General features: G+C 37.4%; 3 protein-coding genes and 1 non-coding gene across 9 annotated transcripts; all 4 read left to right on the top strand.

Annotated features, from left to right (window-relative positions):
• The first annotated feature begins 506 nt into the window (after window positions 1–506).
• On the top strand, window positions 507–3,689 carry H (transcriptional corepressor hairless). Its single transcript, XM_076428165.1, has 3 exons — window positions 507–1,875; window positions 1,945–2,745; window positions 2,832–3,689. The coding sequence occupies exons 1-3, from the start codon at window positions 1,533–1,535 to the stop codon at window positions 2,864–2,866; spliced, it is 1,179 nt and encodes a 392-aa protein (XP_076284280.1). The 5' UTR covers window positions 507–1,532; the 3' UTR covers window positions 2,867–3,689.
• A 592-nt stretch (window positions 3,690–4,281) lies between these two features.
• Mta1-like (metastasis associated 1-like) lies at window positions 4,282–14,681 on the top strand. 6 transcript variants are annotated; one of them, XM_076428153.1, is made up of 13 exons: window positions 4,282–5,014; window positions 6,022–6,089; window positions 6,300–6,393; window positions 9,282–9,464; window positions 10,775–11,026; window positions 11,112–11,383; window positions 11,468–11,656; window positions 11,740–12,165; window positions 12,246–12,846; window positions 12,935–13,085; window positions 13,167–13,195; window positions 13,381–13,639; window positions 13,715–14,681. In XM_076428153.1, exons 1-13 carry the CDS (start codon window positions 4,900–4,902, stop codon window positions 13,851–13,853), a joined length of 2,778 nt encoding a protein of 925 aa, XP_076284268.1. In that variant the 5' UTR covers window positions 4,282–4,899; the 3' UTR covers window positions 13,854–14,681. The 6 variants fall into 6 exon arrangements, with proteins under 6 accessions (XP_076284268.1, XP_076284270.1, XP_076284269.1 ...); XM_076428155.1 differs by lacking the exon at window positions 9,282–9,464; XM_076428154.1 differs by lacking the exon at window positions 13,167–13,195 and having other exon boundaries at window positions 12,935–13,084.
• On the top strand, window positions 9,880–10,055 carry LOC143211065 (small nucleolar RNA U85). The gene has a single exon (XR_013009381.1). It is a non-coding gene; the product is annotated as a small nucleolar RNA U85 (small nucleolar RNA).
• A 655-nt stretch (window positions 14,682–15,336) lies between the features above and the next one.
• Window positions 15,337–21,614, top strand: LOC143210295 (ATP-dependent RNA helicase DHX30). Its single transcript, XM_076427033.1, has 14 exons — window positions 15,337–15,592; window positions 16,012–16,085; window positions 16,175–16,304; window positions 16,384–16,428; window positions 17,187–17,241; window positions 17,313–17,698; window positions 17,777–17,955; window positions 18,676–19,659; window positions 19,745–20,086; window positions 20,160–20,392; window positions 20,465–20,669; window positions 20,877–21,066; window positions 21,161–21,246; window positions 21,306–21,614. Exons 2-14 carry the CDS (start codon window positions 16,036–16,038, stop codon window positions 21,553–21,555), a joined length of 3,135 nt encoding a protein of 1,044 aa, XP_076283148.1. The 5' UTR covers window positions 15,337–15,592; window positions 16,012–16,035; the 3' UTR covers window positions 21,556–21,614.
• Window positions 21,615–21,654: the final 40 nt, after the last annotated feature.

Raw genomic sequence — 21,654 nt, 5'->3', positions numbered from 1 at the left:
TAATGTAAAAGAATGCTGGTAGAAGTTTCCATAACCAGGAAATTTCAGCTGCATCACGTTCAATAAGTACCTGATATTCTTCTAACAATTCCATTCAGAATAAATAAGGGATACTAAAAAAAATCGTCAACTAAATTTCGCGAATATTTTACGCAAACATTACACGGAGAGTCTAAAACGTTACGCGCCAAACTTCATCCGTGCGAAAAGGCACGAATCTTATTGGCCCATCGAAAGCGAGCAAAATACAAACATCTACAGTACAGGTTCAACAAATTTCAAATACATAAAGTTGCTTAGATTTCTCATGAAAAGATGCTGCAATGAAATGCATTCGAAACCAACGGTAACACGAATGTTTACATTGTGATTCTGATCCATTCGACGGGTATCGATCAAGACATCTAATAAAAAAAATAATCGAAACGAGTTTGTATTTTCTGAATACTACTTCCATAACGCGTTCGACGTAACTCCGTACTCTGTAGGAAGTATTGCAGACTGATCGTGGGAGTTGGACCGAGAAACGGAGGAACGCGCGGACCGTGAACCGCCACAGTGTTGTCGACAAGAAGGATACACGAAGGCGAGAAATTCTTTTTTTTTTTCACGTCGGAACATCGAAAATCACGAGGAAAACGATGGTGGACGCACGTTCTGAAGGGTCGTCGAACGAATAAGCTCGATTGCCGTGGACACGTAAACCATTCGTGGGTGAAGTGAAACACATGTGTCGGCCGAGCCGTGTTTTCCACTACAGAGCGACCGTCCCGTGTTTGGTCCGTGAATATCTCGCGTTTAGAAAGCGAAGTCGCGGGCCAGTTGTGATAATTCGCGGAAAATATAACGCGTTCGGCTCCGAAGACAGTTATTAACGCAATGAACCGATTCTTCGAGATGGAATAGAACTCGTTGCAGAAGGCGGCAGTGCGTGGGTGGGTGGGTGTCTAGCGACTGCCACTCATGTATATCAAATTCCTTTTGGAATTTCACGCAAAATGTGGCTGTCAAGCCGATGATAGTGTTTATTTTGATTAAATAATCTTCTGTTTGATCCATGCACATTAATCGGCATATTATCCAAACAGTTCTTTTTGGGCTGAACAGAGAATATTAGTTCAATTTCAGAGCAACGCTGTTGTCCACTGTCAATTTTTGCTGATGTCAATCTGACAGTTTTGGAACGAACAAGACCAATATGATTGCATTTCTGTGCTGTTACCAGCTCTGTTGAGTTTGACAGAAACTTCTATGCCTGGCCAATTTTGACATCATTGTCAAAAGATCTCTGTTACATCAGCCAACTTATTGCTTAAGTTGTGCCACATAGTTTTGGTTCTACCAAATTCTTTTCTCAAGAAATGCTCTTCTCGAAGTATGAAACAGAGGTACTATAGGAAGCCTGTCTATCGTTATTCCCAGATATAAGAGAAGGACCTTTTTAAGGCCTTGCCTCTTTCGTTTAATTGACATTGAGAGGTTGAAGTATGAAAGGTCAAGCGGAGAAAAATGGATATCGGTAAAGTGTCAGCATGCGTGAGAAGTCAGCAGAATGTCATACTCACGCAGGTCACGTGAGGGGCACAACAGAAATGTGCTCACGTGATCCTTCTGCATTACACTCAACCCTTACCAAGGCAAATGGTAAAAATTCAAGCCCACAGCCGACTCATCACTCAGAAACACGCATCGATAACAATTTACTTCCAACACCTGGTGGACGATTAAAATTCTTCAAAGATGGAAAATTTATTTTAGAGCTGTCCCATCGTAGAGATGGGGAAAGAACTACATGGTTCCCAGTCCCGAAAAAAACATTTTGGCCACCAGCTAGCACAACCCCAAATAGGCAGGAAAGTTCTACTTCTCTTAGTGGTAAGTAAATAAATAACATTATACATACGCTACGCATATATGATCTTAATACTATGATCCTACTTACAGTCTCTGATGATAATTCATCGGTACAGTCGAGTCCTTGGCAACGAGATCATTGTTGGAAACAAGCAAACCCAAGACGTAGGATATCCACAGAGTTTAATTTTTACTACTATAGAAATCCAAGAAACCGTCTGTGTGCACATCCTCGCCTAATAGCAAGAAAGCGTAGACGTCCATTAGATTCTACTTCTCACCTACTTCCAGAATCAGTAACAAATTATACTAAGCCAATTCGAAAGACGAATGGTACACCGACTGGAAAGGTTTTAAATATAATTATCGACAAACTAGCACGCCTTCTAGATCCTAATGTCGTTTCACCTCGCAAACGCATTCTGCGCGAATTGGAAAGAGTGTCTTTAGAAGATCAGGCGTCTAAAAGACGCGCAACACCGCAACCTGTTTGTACAACGAGTGCTCCAACTCCATTGCCGAAACAATTATCGTCGTACAGCATAACAAGTATCTTGGGAGAAGATAAGCCAAGTCATGAGCAAGGTTTTCTAAGAAATTTGTTGAAGCCAGACGACAGACAAACTGCGAAATACTCATCGAGTAACTCGTATCCTAGGGTACGGGTAGATCCATACATTGGTACTACAAATACACCTCTTCAACATCCATTGTACGGTGTGCCAATGTTACCTCCTGGACCATATAGAGCACCTTTATGGATGCATTATCCATCACCCGTCCATTATCCACCTCCTATGCCATTATATGCACCACCACCACCTCATCCTCCATCTCCTCCAGTTCATCATTACAAAGACTACAGGGAACAAACTCTTACACCTCCTTCAGGTATGTGTTTCGAGATGTTTGCACAATGTTTCTATTACATACTGTAAATTATATTAATTTTTTATTACTCTCTATTTGACTGCTAGATATGCCTCTAAATCTGTCGAAGCATGCGGGTTGAATCTCAGGATCCTAAAAGCTGGTGCCTTATCAATGGACAAAACTGCGCAAACACTGCCCGTGCAACGACAATGCGATATATTAGTATTTTTTTATCCATAAACAATAGTATCGTAGTAAGTAGATACATGCAACCAGAGGGACAAAGTCTGGATGCTATACTTGTACATAGAAATACATAAACTGTCAGAGTTGGCATAGGTATTTTATATTAATATTAAATTAAATCATGAGTAGTATTATACAATTTTAATTGTAATTATAAATATTCGTGTATTACATAACTGAAAGTATGTATACATTATATGATCCTTTACTATCGACGGGCTCGCTGTTCTTTTTCTGTTGAATTTCAGAAAATTGACGATTTTAACTATTTAAAAGAATACATAAATGTATTCACCAAGAAATTTTGTTTCACATATGAAAACATTTATACTACTCATGATTCTCACACCGTGATGGAAGGAAAAGAGCATGCTCTCATCTTGTGCATCTCATTTATGCATTATCTTGTTATTCTTATTAATGTTACTATCATTATTATCATTAATAAATGATACGACTATCCATTTTAAAAGATTCATAAGAAAGACATAGAATTATGTACAGAACAGATTATTACCTATATTTAGTATAAATAATTATTCCTATGAATAGAAATATGATAATAAATCTAGGTTAATAGCATCCACAACAGTATACATTTATTTATATAATATTAATGAACAAAATTGCTTGGTAAAGACCGTGGGGTGTGCCTTAAATGATTACCTAAATTTACAAGAATGCTAAATTATGAACATTGTCATCGACATGTATTATTATTACTACTACTATTACTACTATTACTATGTACATATGAATATAACTTTGCGTTGCGTATTTGCATCAAATCGACATATTCGTCACTATTTATTATTAGTCAGGCGCATTACCAAACGTTTTACGCGAAAGGCAAACTCTCACACAGGCTCTACAAACTAGTGAGTAATTTCAACTATTCATTTACATACATTTCTTTTTTTATTAATTGAAACAGATGAAATATGTGACTGCGCATAAGCAATTGTATAGAAAGACTAATTTCGTAAATATATAAATATTTCATATACTATACAAAAGCATTTCATTTATTCACTTATTGTAAATATAATTTCAACATTCATAAGTAAATTACAATTTGTTCATTGACCCAATCAGTCTCACCCTGTTATTCGATAAAAATGATAGTCCCGATATTACGATCATTTCCGAGCGTACACAGGTACACAGTTCTGAAATAAAATATATATGTGTAAAGAATGAAATTCAAATTTCCCGGTCGGATTCGCGAATGCGCCGAAAAATTGGCACTCCATCGTCCAGTTACCCCCACTCCTCGGTAGGATAACGCAGACGCTGTGAAGACCGCGCAATCGTCGAGTCTTGGTAGTATCCGACCAGTGGCCTTGTTTTGTGGTATTCGTTGACCGGGTTGTATCGTCGGGATCGCGCGTTTTTCACCGAAAATTCGTGAAAGTAGGTACCCGTGTCGAGCCGGATCGAAGTAAGGGACGCTTACGAATTTCGATATCGTATGTCTCGGTAAAGTTTCGAATGCACGCGGGTTCGGACAGTTCGGAGGAAAGCGAGTGAACCGAGCTCCGGTAGAGGGGAGCTGGCAGTCTCGCCTGGTCGTATATGTAGCCCGCTCGGCGAAATGAAAATGGCGGTGTTCCCGTATGAACGGAGCAACGGCCACTGACGATGTTCGTCACGGTAACGGACACGTGAGTCGAAACGAGTGCGGGTTATTCGCGCGTTTTTAGTGCTGCTACTCGCGGGGACCGTCAAGTGTTCGATTCTAGGCGGGAACGAGTCTCGGTGCAGGCGCGATATAGGGATAGCCGGAGTGCGATCTTTTTTTTTCTGTTTCGAGTCGATCAGAGGGACAAACAAACACGATGGAGTGACACCGCGAAGTGTTGACTCCGTGGACAAGTGGGAAGTGTCGGCTGATAGATTCGCGTGGTTGGAGGACGAGAAGCCTTCATGCCGATGCCGGCCGAATACCACGAGAACCACGGTAACCACGAGAACGCTAATTTCGCTCTCGGGGCCACACAGGACGCCAGCAACATGACGGCCAACATGTACCGGGTGGGAGGTAAAAAGTGACCGCACACATTCCGCCGGCTGATGGCCACGCGTCGAGTCTAGAGCGCAGTCTTTAATTAACCAGAGAAATTAATGTTTGCGAATGGTGATCTGCGATGGCGTCCCCTGTATCTACATTTTACCCGCGCTCAGCCCCTCGACACTTTCCTCTCTTCATCTGGATCTCTCCCGTCTCTTCCTCCTCTGCTCTCTTTCTCTCTTTCTCTTTTCTAGCGTCCTATACGTACGTCTGCTTTCCTTCTAACCCCCTCCCCCATCCCTCTCCCATCGCCATCCCCCCTTCCCCTCTTACGCTCTCGCTCGCCCTTCGTCCAGGTCATGCTAATTTCTTGCACGATGAATTTTGATGATTAAATTCCGATATTTCGATGTTTAGCAACGTTTTTAGATTCTGAATCGTAATCCCATTCCCTACATAGATCATTGAGTAATTTTCTGCATAAGTCAAACGATCCAAAGATCTCTTAAATTCCCGCAAACCGATATTTCTGTTTCCTCGATATTATCGAGGTACAACGAAATGAACATCTACATCCGTACCGCGTTCCGTGTACGCTCACACCGTTCGAAGTATTTGCAATTATCTGAGCATTTCACTGTTTGAATTTTTATTCATAATAATGCTGTATTTTGAATTCGCGTGAGGTTTGTTTTTAGTATACGGTATATGAAACTTTTTTTTCCGATACCGTGACTAGTATTGTATCATATTTTCGGAATGGTGGTGTTAATTTATGTTTGTATACTCCGTATGTGAATGAATAGATGAAACGCGAGTAGGGATTCCATTGAAAATATTGAAATACATAGTATTTCAAGGAGTAGCATTTAAAGCAGAAATTTTCCTAAATTGAAAATATATTCTTGAGCATGCACGGACGTAATATATTAATATTATACATTTATGGTATCACTGGCGTATATTATGAATAATAGAAATTTGTATACTAACTTTTGTTGGTCTCCTAAAATATGTTCTTTGTTTTTTATTTCTAGACTACGTATATTTTGAAACATCTTCCACATCTCCCTACCAAATAAGGAGGATAGAAGAATTAAATAAGGTAAGGAAATAATGACTGTGTTTGAATATAGCAGAAATTCTGAACTTTTATATTGCTTTCTATTTATCATTATAAATTGAACCATATTCTATATATTTTTATATATGCTACTTACAACATTCGAATAATTCAGTAGACGAATACATTTAGATAAATATTCAATAATATAGCATAGATATTCTTCTCACATACATTAAATTTGTTTTTTAGACGGCAAGTGGAAATGTTGAAGCAAAAGTTATGTGCTTCTTCAGGCGGAGGGACTTACCTTCTACATTAATAATGCTTGCTGATAAACATCAATGTAAGTAAAATTTACAGAGTTCGATGTGATATATTCTCTATACCCCTTTTTAAACTATTATAATTCCAGTTACCAGAAACATCTTGGTATTGGCAATTCACTCTAGTAACAAACAAAAATTTAATTTTCAATGCAATTATATCGTCACAAAATTATAGAAACTATTGTGTCAACTATTTTCAGTGATGTTTGGGCAATTATAACAGAATATTAATATATTGAGACTGTGAATTTTTATGCATTTATAGTATATACATTTAAATATTTAATAACATTACATAAATTCAAATAGAATCATTTTATCTGGTAGTAATGTATCCGTTCAAGTCTATATTTTATAAGTTAGTGTATAAATATTAAATAATCGCATAAACATCTGCAGTCTAATAATGAATGTACAAGAGTAGTAATATAATTTATCTTGTTTCTCCTGTCTTACGGAGAGAGAGAGATCGATAGTCATCTCTGAATGAACAAAATGAAAATATATTTTTCCATTCGCCGTACGAAAATTATATCAATGATATGCGGGTGAATTTTTATTAAACTCTGTTGATAACTGTCGTCCCGAATGTAGTGTATATCGGGTGTAACCGACGATCGCAGAATTCGAAAGAGATTGACGTAAACGAAAAAACGTGGTTTACAAGCGTACAACCGTTAGTTACTGTTTAAAAAATACGCTACGACCGATTAGGCTTGCTACATAGTTGTTTTCGCGGGCTCTGTACGAAGCTGGTTGTGAGTTCGACTTTTCTCCCGAATTAAATCGTATCTTATTTTCCAGTGAAAATAAACAACGTCCGGTCAATGCTTCTTCTATTTGTAAGGTTCTTACATTACTATGATTTCCAAATAGAAGTTCAAAGACCCCGGCGCGGCAGGATAGCTCCTGTTCACGTGAAAGGCGTCACACTTGAATATGTTCTATCATACAAAGAAAAATAACGCGTCTCTCCCCGAGAAAAAAAATTTCGCTCGGTATTTTACCTATCTCAATATATGTACACGTGTGTATACATATATATATGTATGCGTGCATATATGTATACACACGATGTATATACGTCTCCCGTTCTCTCTATTTCTCTCTCTCTACCTTCCTCGATTTTTCCTTTGCAGTGGCAAAGATAATGAGACGCGGGGATTTGGGGGGTGGGAATGTATAATAAGTAAAGTTGGGGGGTGGCAGAGGGGTGGAATGGGGGTTGTATCGATCTGCCGGGGGTGGGTTGGGGGATGGTGTGCACTCGCTAGCCCACCACCGCCCCCTCTTTCTACCTCTCTCACCCGAGTCCCCCCTATACCACCCCACCTCCTCCCACACCCTCCACCCCACCCGCCACCCTGAACTAAATGAATGACTGACGCAGGGATTGGTTGGGTATGTGTTACGTGTACTCGGACACACAGAGGCTCGTAAGAACACCGATAGAGGAACGTACACGATAACCAAGCGCGCGCACACAGACATGCACGAATAACGGGCAGAGAGAAAACAGGAACGCACACACAGGCATACACGCGCGAGCACGCCGTGTGTGCCTGGGCGAAAATGGTGTGGGCCCCACTAGCTATCTTCGTTTTAAGCATCTACTCTCTCTACCGCTTCTCTTTCCCTCCGTCCTCTTCTTTCGTACCTTATGTATGTAATGTATGTAATGCATGTATGTATGTGTATGAGTGCAAATGCCTGCCCGTATGGGTCTGTGCGCGTCCGCGCTCCCGTGTGTATGTGTGTGTGTGGGTATAACGCGAATGTACACTCTCCCGTGCTATTTCTCTCTTTCTCTTTACATCTGTCCCTTTCCAACCCCCTGCCTCTCTTCTCCCTTTCTCACTGGTTCTATGTCCGTCCGCCGGTATTTGCTTCGAATCGGGCTTTCCCCCTTCTCTGCCAGTTCTGTACCTTGCTCTCTTCTGTGCTTCGAATTTCAGGAAAAAAATATACGAACCTTTGTCTTGCCGGGAGTCGATATTTTCATGCATGGAACGTATGAAAAGGTTACGGCAAGGACGCGCTCCCCGGGGATCGGATGCTTCCAGAGGGTCCCTTTTACCCCTTTTTCGGTGACGATAGCTCGTAGTCCAGAAGTATATCGTTCGCCTCCAAGAATTTCTGGATATCGATTGAGATTCGTTCGAGGTTCCAATTAGTATATTCCCCTCCCCAGCGCGGTATTAGAATACTATTTCAAATATATTTTATCATTCCTTACGATATTCGTATTTTAATATTTCGAAATATAATTAAACATTTCGCGAACACGTCTTTTATGGCGGGAATATTGGACCAATACTTTTATGCCGAGTTTCGTACTGAATTGTATTAAGTCTTTCTGTACATCCAATACTCATCATTAGACTGCAGATTTTTATGCAAATTTATGTTTATTTACTGCCTCGAGAAACTGAAACTTTTATCTTTTGTATTAAGAGTTTGACTTATGTGAAAGGTAGAACAGAAGGAAGTGAAATTCTGTGAAAGTATTGATTCTATTCGTTTTGAAAGATTTGTGTAAAGCATATTTGCATAAAAATCCACAGTATATAATTCATATACGTCTATGGAGATAATTATTGCCATTTTTAATATTTCACTTATTCCGTATTTAATTAATACTATTATAATGCAGTTGTAAATAGAAACGCGATTGGAATTGGTTGACAGAATCAAAATTCTTTTTATATGATATTACTATTGATCAGTTATACATTACTGTGAGATGAAAAGTTCCAATTATTACAAATCATTGAACAATAAATCTGAAACATATTATAAGTCCTTTTAATCACAAGGTATAAGAGCATGTATTAAAATTGTATTTAAAAAAAAAACGAGAGAATAGTGAAAAATAGTAGAGTGGGTTCTATGATACAAATTGCAGTGGCAAGTGCGGAGCAGCAGAGATCAGAATCCCCTGCGAACATGCAGAGTCAGAAACTGGAGATTCCAGATACTACTAAGGAAATGACTAATAAAGATGGGATCGGGCCCAAAGTGATGAACAAAGGGGGCGGGAAGGGGGGCTGGCTGAAAGCCCCACTATCCGAGGCCCAAGAGCCTCATGGTGAGTGAGCAGTCAATTAAAAGGTGCTCCTTACAGATGAATCTTGGTTACATGTATATAAATATGTATATATTGTATATATATATATATATATAGATGTGTATATAATACATATATATATTTTTTTTTTGAGAGCAATGATTAATAATAAATAGAAAAAAATATGAATTTTATCAATTGACACGAGCAAGTAGTGGATTTTTGCATAAGTATAAATCAGGATTACATATTGTGCAGTATAAAATAAAGTATTGTATAATTATTTGCAAACCCAAGTTGTGCATTATGAAAATACAAGTAATTACACAGGGATTCATCAGTAAGTAACCCAAAACACGTACCTTTTGATTGTCTCATTAGTCTCATAGGAGCCAGTGATGATTTAAGGCTATTGATCTGGCGGCGGGATTTATAAAAATCTTTGTAATCTTGGTGAATGTCGTAAGTTTAGGCTGAATTCACTGTAAGGCCAAAGAGACAATAAATTGGGTTCACCCATGAACTCTTCTTGAAAGTTTTGTGGAAGAGGACTTGAGAATGGTTTCTCAAATGGTGTGAGACTGTATGGACCCATATATATATATATATGATAATACATGATCATAAACATTCTCATCTTTTATCCTGTCATTTCTAGTAATTGTATCTCTTTTTTTTCTCAGAAGATCATTATGATGGTCTATCTATTCGAATTTCAGTACCTAAAAATTATCCTGCATATTCATCAAAACGATCAATCATCCTTTCATTAAAACAAAAATCCCGCCGCATAATATGATAATTCTTTAGTAATCTGAGGCTTCTTTAAACAATGTACATTTATTCAAGAGTTAATTTTGTTTTTGTTAAAATAGGTAATTACGTATCACTTAAGATTGCTTTCATTTTTATTTTTTGTTGCCCGCTCTTGCTGATATTTTTATTTGAGTGTTGTAAGTTTTTAATTGATTCTGCCACATTCCTGCGTTTCATTTACATTTAATTTGTCTGTGTTGAAACGAAGAAGAATAAAGTATAAGTACCGGAACTGCATGAACAAATTTAATGACCGTTAGGACGAATTTCTATACTAAAATAAAATATTTCTATGTTACTGTTTTATTAATATAATTAATATGATGCTAAAATGTCTGATTAAACTCACAACTATTATGTTAAAAGTGTAATGTAACGAATTTATTGAAGTTAGTGTTATTAGTATCTTCTTTTTCTTCTCTTATGTGAGATATGTTTCAGTTAAGCTTTTTCTATTTATTAATCATAACATTACAATTATAAGATCTATTCTAATTAAAATCATTTACATACAGGGACAGAAGACAACATAGTGGGCGCCGGAGGTGTTACAGAGTTAAGTTCTAAACAACGTCATCAAATGAAACATAGAGAATTGTTTCTATCGCGACAGGTAGAAACCATGCCTGCAACGCACATAAGGGGCAAATGTTGTGTAACGTTGTTAAACGAAACAGAATCGTTACTAAGCTATTTGAACAAAGAAGATTCTTTCTTCTATTGCTTAGTATTTGATCCTGCTCAGCGTACTTTGCTTGCTGACAAAGGTATTAATATGAATTTGGACATTATTAGTTACTTCTACCACCTTCATGTATTTTATCTTTAACACGTATTCATGTATATTTTCAGGCGAAATTAGAGTAGGCAGTAAATATCAAGCCGATGGTATAGCACCAGCTCCGCTCACTCCTGCTGAAAGGGAATCGGATCCTCGTAGGTCACAGGATTTAGAGACTTTGGTTTGGACACCCCGACATGCGCTAACAGATCGGCAAATTGATCAATTCCTTGTTGTCAGTAGATCTGTTGGCACATTTGCAAGAGCTTTAGACTGTTCGTCTTCAGTTAAGCAACCCTCTTTGCATATGTCTGCGGCAGCTGCGTCGAGGGACATTACTCTTGTAAACATCATTATATTATATCAATACAATGTTAGTGTCATTTTTGGACGAATAGAGGTAATTTATATTTATTTGTCTTCGTAGTTTCATGCAATGGATACTTTGCATCGGCATACTTATGATGTCGCGAAGGCAATGTCATCTTTAGTGCCTAGTACTGGTCCAGTATTATGCAGAGACGAGATGGAAGAGTGGAGTGCATCCGAAGCTAATCTTTTTGAGGAGGCCCTTGACAAATATGGAAAAGATTTCGCTGATATTCGTCAAGACTTTGTAAGTGTACATTTATAGAATGACTCACGTGAGACTTGTGTCTTATACTTGGTTAATAACAATGAATTCGTTTATGGTTTCAGTTACCATGGAAAACATTAAAGAACGTGATCGAATATTATTACATGTGGAAGACAACAGACAGATACGTACAACAAAAGAGGGTAAAGGCTGTAGAAGCTGAAAGTAAACTAAAACAAGTTTATATACCAAATTACAATAAGACAGCTCCACCAACAACTGCGCCATCCGCGGCGACGATTGTACCTCTTGCTAACAGTAATAGCAACAGTAACGGGAAACCAACTAGTGTTCTTAACGGCAATAGCAATGGTAATATGACAGCCGATACTACTGGTATATTGATGGTCGGGGTTGGTGGTGGTAAACCTTGTGAAAGTTGTCAAGTTATGCAGAGTCCTCAGTGGTATGCTTGGGGCCCGTCGCATATGCAATGCCGACTGTGTCAATCATGTTGGACATATTGGAAGAAATACGGTGGTCTCAAGGTGCGTTTTTATAAAAGTTTAATGGAAACAAATATTATTATTTCTTGAAAAGAAACTATATATTTTACTTTTGTACGTAGGTTCCATCACGCATCGATGACGTTGATTTAGAAAGAAAAAGAGGCGGTGCAGGCTCAGACGAAGAAAGCAAAGGTATTGGCGGTGCTCACAGACCTCATCGATGTAGCATTCCTTCCTGCGGGAAAGAATTCAAGCTCAAGGCGCATCTAAGTCGCCACTATGCAAGTGCTCATGGCGTTGATTTACGTGGAAGCGGAGCAAGCGGAGGCGGCGGCGGTGGATCTCCCAGGCCTGTTATGAAAACCCGTTCCGCATTTTACTTACGTACTTCAGCGTTAGCGCGGGCTGCACGAAGATTGTGTGCAGCGCAATTACGCACACGTCACGCAGCACGAGCACCCCATCAACCTGTAAATGCCGCACCATTGCGGCATCTTTGCGCCTCTCCACAGTTGACATCAAAAAGCCCGGCGGAATTACGTATTTTAGCGCGAGCTGTACGTCCTCGACCTCGTCCTCGCGTCACTGACATAGCAACGCGTTTAGGTGATCACCCTGCTCCTCGGCAGCCCGGGGATTGGGATTGGTTAGCCCTTACGGCGCCAGCTCAACGAAAACAGCCCGATCGAGTTTCCTTCCCCAGACCACCAAAGGCACCAGGTATGTGATAAACGTTTACAGTGTGTTCTAAGAATAAAAACAATGAAAAGATACGTGATTAAACTTTTTTTAATCGGTATGATTATAGATGGAAGCCTTTTGTATGAAAGAGTACCAAATAAATCTGAAGTGGACAGGTTGCCAGTGACGCCGCCTCAACCGCAACCCAGTATGCCGACGCAACAAACTATCCTAAAACGCACAAGACCTCCATTTGATGAGATCAACGGATCAGATGGTAAGTTTCCGTATCATGCATTTGCTATTTGTATTCGTTATAGTTCCAAGTCCTAGTACTGAATGTGGTCTCTGTTTACTGGCTTCTACTCTGACGTGGATTGGGATGAAGGTAAAATAATTCAATGCCTAAGAGTCTATGTATACAGCCAAACGAATCACCAAGTTTGTTAAATTGTACAGTTTATCGTTGTATTCCGAAGGAATATGGAACATTGGTTTCATAATTTTACGTCCACGTAATAGTAGTCGCGTTTTCTATAGAACGTCATACAATTATCCTTTTATGTTTGACAGGTATTGCCCTAAGTGCAGGGCTCCCTGGTGGACCACCTGCAAAAAGGGCTCACCATTCTCAGCAGCTACATCCCAAGCACACTTTGGAACACACTGCGCCGCCTGTTCTTCCGCTAGCACCACCGCTCAATGGAAGAGCTACTCATCCACATACCTTGCCTCACGGTCCACCTTTGTCTAGAAGTAATGCGCGCAAACAAGTAATTTCATGGATGGACGCACCCGATGACGTTTACTTCCGCGCCTCGGATCAGACCAAGTTCGTAACATTTTGATTTTTTGTAATTCTATCTCACAGGCTGACATTTTAACATTGTTCACTATAATTCTGCAGAAGACTTAGGAGATCTCTTTCGTCCGTGGAACTCCGAAGAGCAGCGCGCAAACCGTGGCGTAGACTACCAGCTCCTTTACATCCTCCTCATCCGCAGAGAGCAGTGCGCGGTGATGACATGGTTGTCATTTTGGACTGAATTAATCATACAATCAGTTAGACAACTTGATCGAACTGATTATCGTTACGAGGGAATCATGCTGTTATCGTAATTTTAATGCAAGAGTGACCACTGTGAAGATATCCCAGCTTTATGTAATTGTCATTGGCAGCTCTGACGTTGAGCAAGGACTAAACGCTGTTCGGAATGTTCTGAAATGAAATCGTTTTCGAGACAGCAATTCGCCGAAACTGAAGGCCTCGCTTGACTGAATTCTAATGTTGCACTGACATCGCTGAAAAAATACCTTCACGTGTAACGAACGACGAAAAAAAAAGTTTACACTGGAAACGAACATTCATCGAATCTTTAATGAAAGAAAAGAAAATTGAAAATAAGGAATCAAGTCATTCACCGTGAAACATGATTTTCTATTCGTATTAATTAATTATTGTTGTTATTAATAATAATTATTAATAATTGAATGTACATATACATACATCATACCACACGTTCATACAAGCATAGCCAGGCAACACACACATACACACACACACACACAAGTGTCCAACGAGTGCTGGGCACGAGTTTTCGATAAATTGGCTCATACCACGCGCATCAGCTCACGAAGAATGTTACGGCCGTGCGCGTAACAGAGACGAATGTGAAAGTGTGCGAGCGAGAGTGATAGAGAGAAAGCTTGAATGAAATGTGTAAGAGAGATATTGGGAAAGAGAGAGGGAGAGAACGATTCTGAACGTACGAGAGAAAGAAAGAATGCTCATTGTGAATATTTTTATTAAATTTTCAAGTTTGATGACTTCCGTCGCAACAATTAATAAATAAATATAAGCATAAGTGGAAGAATATACTAGTCCTTTTTCCACTAGATTCGGTTTCTGTTCATCAATTATTTATAAGAAATTGTTATACAAATTTATCATATGAAAGGAACTAAGTGATATCCCTTCTTTTAGGTATGTATAATGTATTTCAAATTTTTACTGGAGTTATGCGATCTATATTTTTGAGCACAATAGTAGAAAGGTTCAATTTCTACAGTCCAATTTTAGTGTAGTCATTTTAGCAATTTTATCTTTTAGTTTCGGAGCTTTTTAACGATCATAACCTATAACTTTTATTGTAAATTATCAACCATCGCAAGTAAATACAGTATAGATTTACTACTACCAGATGCTAATGAGGAATAAATTGGGTTGATGTCCGCTTGGTGCAGCACAGTGCAGCATCATCGATTGCGCAAAGTTGGCAACACCGGATCCTTGGACAGGCATGGCCAGAAATAGCACGCGTGCTAGTGATTCTCAAGGAATACCTCCACTTCTCCTGGCCGCGCGTCTCAATCCCCTTGGCGGCCGTAGTTGCTCCGAGCACTATGGCCGCCACGGGGAGCGAGACGCGCGGCCGGGAGAAGTGGGGGTATTCCTTGAGATTCCCTAGCACGCGTGCTATTTCTGGCCACAGCCTGTCCTTTGATATCCTCTGGATATCCTCTGTGATTCCACTGGATTCCACCAAATTCCCCCATGTTTGCTTGCTTTATATAGTTACATTCTACAGTAGAATTGTAGAATAGATTTCCTATTCTCTGAGAGAAGTTCTCGAATTTATCTTTTCTTCTTTTTCTCGGAGGCCTGCGCACTATTATTTCATGATAGTTGCATGTGCAATGAAATTGTGAGGTTAGAAAACATGATACTGGAGGCTGGAGGTTAAAAACACGGCGTAGCAGAAGAAATTTTATACTTTACACTCACGTGTGTATTCTAGTTTATAAAATATTGCACATTGTATATAAATTTAAAAAGATAATTTGTTTCCATTTGTGTTTTCTGTTTACAAGACATAAAATTAAATTCAAACGTCGATGCAAGTATATGTAACTTATTTTGAAAACGCGAACACATTCGTTCTCATATATCCTTTTTTATATAGACGTACTCACATTCACTACTCATATTCAGATAGTAGTTTGATTTTGATAAGTTAATCAGTATAAAGTGCACAAACTGTATGAACATGGTTTTTATTAATATGTATTTCATCATTTCATGAATTTTAATTTATTTAAGCGTGCTATTTGTTTACTTATATAATTATCTTGAATTTGACTGTGCACATTGATCGAAAACGAAACAAACTTTTGGAATCATTTAATATATTTTTGTCCTTGTAGAGATTTAATATTTAATGAGAAAACATGTTCCGAGTTCAAGTTATAAGTATCTTGAAGAAACCAATATGCAGTTAGTGAGTATTTAAACATTTATTTAACATACATTATTGTATTTGCATAGTGTTATGAAACTTATAATTAAATCGATATGTTTTGACAACAGTTTAAGAATACATCATAAAAGAGAACTGTACAGAACAAGTCTCAAAAACATTCAATTATATTCGAGGGCACTTTACTGTTCTTACAACAAAAATCCATGCGTTTCTACAGATTCTACTGATTATGAAAAGGTAAGATATTACTTATAACAATTTATTATCTTCTTCAATCCAATGCAGAGTAATATAAATTAAATATAATTTCTTTCAGTTAGAAGTTGATACTGATAATGCTAACATACAGCAGTTTGAAAAGGTAAATATAATACACAGGGTGTTCGCGTGCGATAATTTGGACCAGCATTTTTTTCGTAAACAGTAAATATTAGAAAAAAACCGAAGAGGAGGAAGTTATAGTATATTTTACTAGTAATATGATAGCGTATCTACAATTTTTTTATTTTTAATATTTTTCTTAAAATATAGGTGACCTTCATTTTTTTTAAATGGAATGAGGTATTTTTTAATACATCAATCGATGCAGCTGGACATTTGCTATAAAAAAGTACTAACCTATGTATCTCCAAAAGTTAGTAGTTCAGGAGATATTTAAATTTAAATAACTCTAAAACACCATTACTGTCATACTAAGACATTACACAAGTAAGTAAACACTAATGTCTTAGCACGATAGTAATGGTGTTTTAGAGTTATTTAAATTTAAATATCTCCTGAACTACTAACTTTTCGACATACATAGGTTAGTACTTTTTTATAGCGAATGTCTAGCTGCATCGATTGATGTATTAAAAAATACCTCATTCCATTTAAAAAAAATGAAGGTCACCTCTATTTTAAGAAAAATATCACAAATAAAAAAATTGTAGATACGCTATCATATCGCTAGTAAAATATACTACAACTTCCTCCTCTTCGGTTTTTTTCTAATGTTTACCGTTTACGAAAAAAACGCTGGTCCAAATTATCGCGAACACCCTGTATGTAAGACATTATGAGAGACAATGTACAAAGTTTATACATATGTATATTATAAATGTAATATCAAATTTATAGGAACATCTGCACGGCAGAAGAAACAAAACATCTATTACTAAAATTTCAAAAGAACGTAAGAATGCTTAACGTTTAATAAGATCATTTTGTTATTCTGTATGCACATCAATTTTGTATTACTTTCAGGTTTGAACAAATTATTCGAAAATCCTGTAGGACATCTTCAAAGCATCTATTTAATTGTAAATAATGAATTTGGCAAGAAGGATCATATAACTTTTCAATATGAAAACGTCCATGACATGTCTACTAAAATGTACAAATGTACTATTAATGTATCATGGCCCGAGGAACTATCATTTTCTCATATAGGGCCTAATAAGAAAGCAGCTGCTACACATGCTTCAAAAAAATGTCTGACTTGGTTATACAATAATGGATACCTTAAAAATTTGAAACCTGTGTTATATAATCAAGAAGAAATTGAAGATATGTTATTTGAACCCAACAGAATAAATCTTGAATCAAAGTTTGAAGATGACGTTCAAGGTGTATTGGATACATTCAGTAATGTAAGTTTCATAAATAACAATAAGAGTTTTCTTATATATTTTATAAAGTACTTGTATATAGAACAATTTTTTTTCTAGGACATAGAGCCTATTATAAAAGGATCATCTGATATAATTGACGTTGAAAACAAATTGGTAGAACCCATGTATTCGCCAAGGAAATCATTTCAAAATGATGAGATGCGTAGTGATAGTTTATACAGAAAGCTTCAAAATAGAACACGTTCTGCCCAAAATTTGCCAATACTAGAGCATAAGTATGTACTGACAATTGTGCTACCGAATTACAGTATTTTATCGATAAATGTACCAAATGTTTGGCCGACAATTGTCTCAGAACTATCCCCAATCCTGCGGGGTGTACCCCCTTGAGGGGGCCAAGAAGTTCGAGAAGCCTCGGACGCCGAAAAGTATGACATTATACGGCTCGGGTAAATCGGCGAGATACCATTAATCCAATGACAAAACTTCTTTATTTTTAAATATTTTTATATAAGACTTTGACCAACATATTCGTAGTATTTTTCTAATGAAAATGATACCAAACATGATATAATTTCGATACATATTTACTTATTTAATGAACGATGCAAATTTCGTACGCAAGGAAGAACAGCGTATGGGAAGTTCTTTGAACTGTGCCGGCGCGCCGCGACTCTTTCATTGTTCATTACACAAGTAAATATAATTGGAATTATATTATATTTGGTATCATTTTCATTATAAAAATGCCACGAATATGTTGGTCAAAGTGCTATCAAAAAATAATGAAAAATAAAGAAGTTTTGTTATTGGATTAGTTATGTTTACACTTCTCGGCGACCAAGGTCTCTCGAGGTCCGCTGTCCTTTTCTACGATCGGCAAAAGTCAAAGAATAGTATCCCTGGCGGATAATTGTCCCTGGGCAGACCCGTGTTGGGGACAATTATCGATAAAATACTGCATCTATAATATAATAAAAATAACTAATTTTTAGATCAGAAATCCTTAAGAGCATAGATGAAAATCAGATCCTCTTAATCAAAGGTGATACGGGATGTGGAAAAAGTACTCAAGTACCACAATTTATAATGGACGCATACACGGCAGCATCTAGAGGTCACGAATGTAATATACTTGTATCGGAACCTCGGAAAATTTCAGCTGTGTCTCTAGCGAATCGCATTGCTCATGAGAGAGAAGAAGTTGTTGGTGAAGTGGTAGGCTTCCATGTACGACTTAATCATATGCTACCACCAACGAATGGCTCAATTTTGTTTTGCACAACTGGTATCATTTTACGAAGATTACAAAGTAATCCAACTTTAGAAGGCATATCGCATATAATTATAGATGAAGCTCACGAAAGGACATTGCAAATCGATATATTGCTTAATTTAATGAAGAAATTGTTGACCACCAAACCAGATCTGAAACTTATAATTATGTCCGCGACGGTGAACACAGAATTATTTCAACAGTATTTTTCATGCGCCGCCATTGAGATCCCTGGAAAAATGTATCCAGTAAAAATGCATTTTCTGGAAGATATAGAAAGCGAGATAGGTATAAAATGCGAAAAATCTTACCAAGATTGGGAAATTCCTTCGCACGAGATACTACAGCTAATCCATTGGATTACCGAAACGAAACCGCCTGGTAGTATTTTGTGTTTCGTACCAGGTTGGCGAGAAATCCAATATCTCCAAGACATGTTACAAAATAGACGTAATAGTAATCTTCTTATACTACCTTTTCATTCGAAACTAACGAATGCTGAGCAAGAGAAGGTTTTCTGCGAAGTTCCTGACCATGTGCGAAAAATTATTTTGGCTACAGACATTGCTGAGAGTAGCATTACTATTCCAGATGTCAAATATGTTATAGATACTGCCCGTAAAAGGGATATAGTTTGGAACGAAGATTCGTCTTTGTATACTGTATTTACACATTGGGTGACAAAAGCAAATATTTTACAAAGGTAATTGTTATACTCTTGTATACTACTCTGTTTTATTTTTGAAGAAGAACAAATTTGACTGAAACAAATTTTTGTCAATATACAGAAAAGGAAGGGCTGGACGTGTTTCACCTGGTGAAAGTTATCATATTTTAAAGAAAAGTATGTATGATGGATTAGACTCATTCCCAGAGCCAGAGATACGTAGAATATCGCTTGATCAGGCAGTTGTTACCAGTAAGACATTTAGTGATGAGACGGCAGAAGATTTCTTTAATAGCATGATCGATCGTCCCAGCAAGAAATCGCTAACTCGTGCTGTAGAATATCTGAAGCGCCATAATGTTCTGGATGAAGACGAAAAGCTGACACCTTTAGGAAAACGTATGATGTATTTCTCATTGGATGTTAAGCTGAGTAAAGCGTTGCTACTTTCTTGTGTTTTTCAGTAAGTGTAAAAACGTAAGATAATTCAGTTAACGAAGGTTATTTGTAATTCATGGATTTTCTATATTTTCTAGCTGTTTGAATCCCTTGTTAACAATAACCACAATGTTATCAACCGATAACGAATCGTCTGCTACTTCGTTAATCGGTAAAGCAGACAAGAAAGACCAAAAATCTAAATATCACAACTCAAGCGATCATATTGGTATGTCAGATATGTATAAAGGTATGAATCAGTATTATAATGACATGTCGGAGCGGATTAACTATAGAAGTTCACACTACAAGAATTATAAAAAAATATCTGGTAAGTTTGTTGTTTATCTGAAGCGATAATACGAGCCACAGGATTATTGAATGATGTATTATTTCTTTATAGTGACTCGCGAACTATATTTAAATGAGCTTATTCAAACTGACATGGTTTCTTCTGTTGAGGATTGTCAACTTGTAAATGTGCATTCTAAACAGATGGAATTAATTCGAGCTGTTTTATTTGCGGCTACTAATCAACTAATAAGGACTTTCCCTGGTGGATACAAAAACGGCTACTTTACGAAAACGACAAATTCGATAAAAGCTGAGTAAGTATAGCAATTCTCAAAAATCCAATGAAGAAATGTCAGGCCCTGTGATAGTGCTTCTGTAATTAATTAATGTTCTAAATGAGCTTTTTGATGGTAAAAGTTACAGTTAGTTTTGTATAACTTCAGTTTACAGCGTAATAACTTTGTCAACTCTTGCTAGTTTAAAAAAGACTTTACCTTCATAGAACATTACATGTCTTTTAGGGACTCTGGTAACGTGGCTATATCGCCCGAAAGTGTAAATAGTAAGAGAAAAGTATGGCCAAGTCCGTTTTTAACGTATGTTACACGCGTTGAACACGTGGAATCAAGACGATGCTTGGTTAGTGACACAAGTTTAATTTCACCACTATCGGTGCTGTTGTTTAGCCACGGTGATATTACTTGTAGCAAGGTAAAGTATTTTCGTAAATTACGGTATCTCTACATCATGAATCGGTATTAACGTACGTATAGATTGAGTAACTTATGATTTACCATATTCACAGTTGACAGAAAACGACATTGATGGAGATGACAAAGTCTTAATTGCTATAGACAACTTGAGGAACGTACAATTGAGTTCTGATGAAAGGTGCGTACTAGTAAATGCTCAATTTTTGTGATGATCATTTCACTCCGATTTTTTTTTAGATCTGCAGCACTATTGCTGCAACTTCGTAGTGTCTTGTGGGATGTTGTAAACTATACCATTAAATATCAGAGTGTAGAGAGCGAATCAGAGAACTTAAAGAATGTGATGCTCTTCAAACATAGATTGTTGAATGTAATTTTAAATATTATTAATGAATCGGCGAATAGTATAGATAAGTCTGCTAAAGAGGCGAGTTCAAAACGATTAAGAAAACCGAATTCATATGCATCACATATAAATCGCATATAAATCGTGTAAAAATTTATATTTCATTTCTTATCTTTTAACAACCGTTATGAATACAAAATACAATATTGCCAGGTAGGAAAGAATTTTCGAGTTGTAGCG

The sequence above is a fragment of the Lasioglossum baleicum genome, chromosome 7 (genome assembly GCF_051020765.1).
Source record: "Lasioglossum baleicum chromosome 7, iyLasBale1, whole genome shotgun sequence".
Taxonomy (NCBI): domain Eukaryota; kingdom Metazoa; phylum Arthropoda; class Insecta; order Hymenoptera; family Halictidae; genus Lasioglossum; species Lasioglossum baleicum.
Note: the sequence above shows the minus strand (reverse complement) of the source record. Positions and strands in the feature narration are given on the sequence as shown.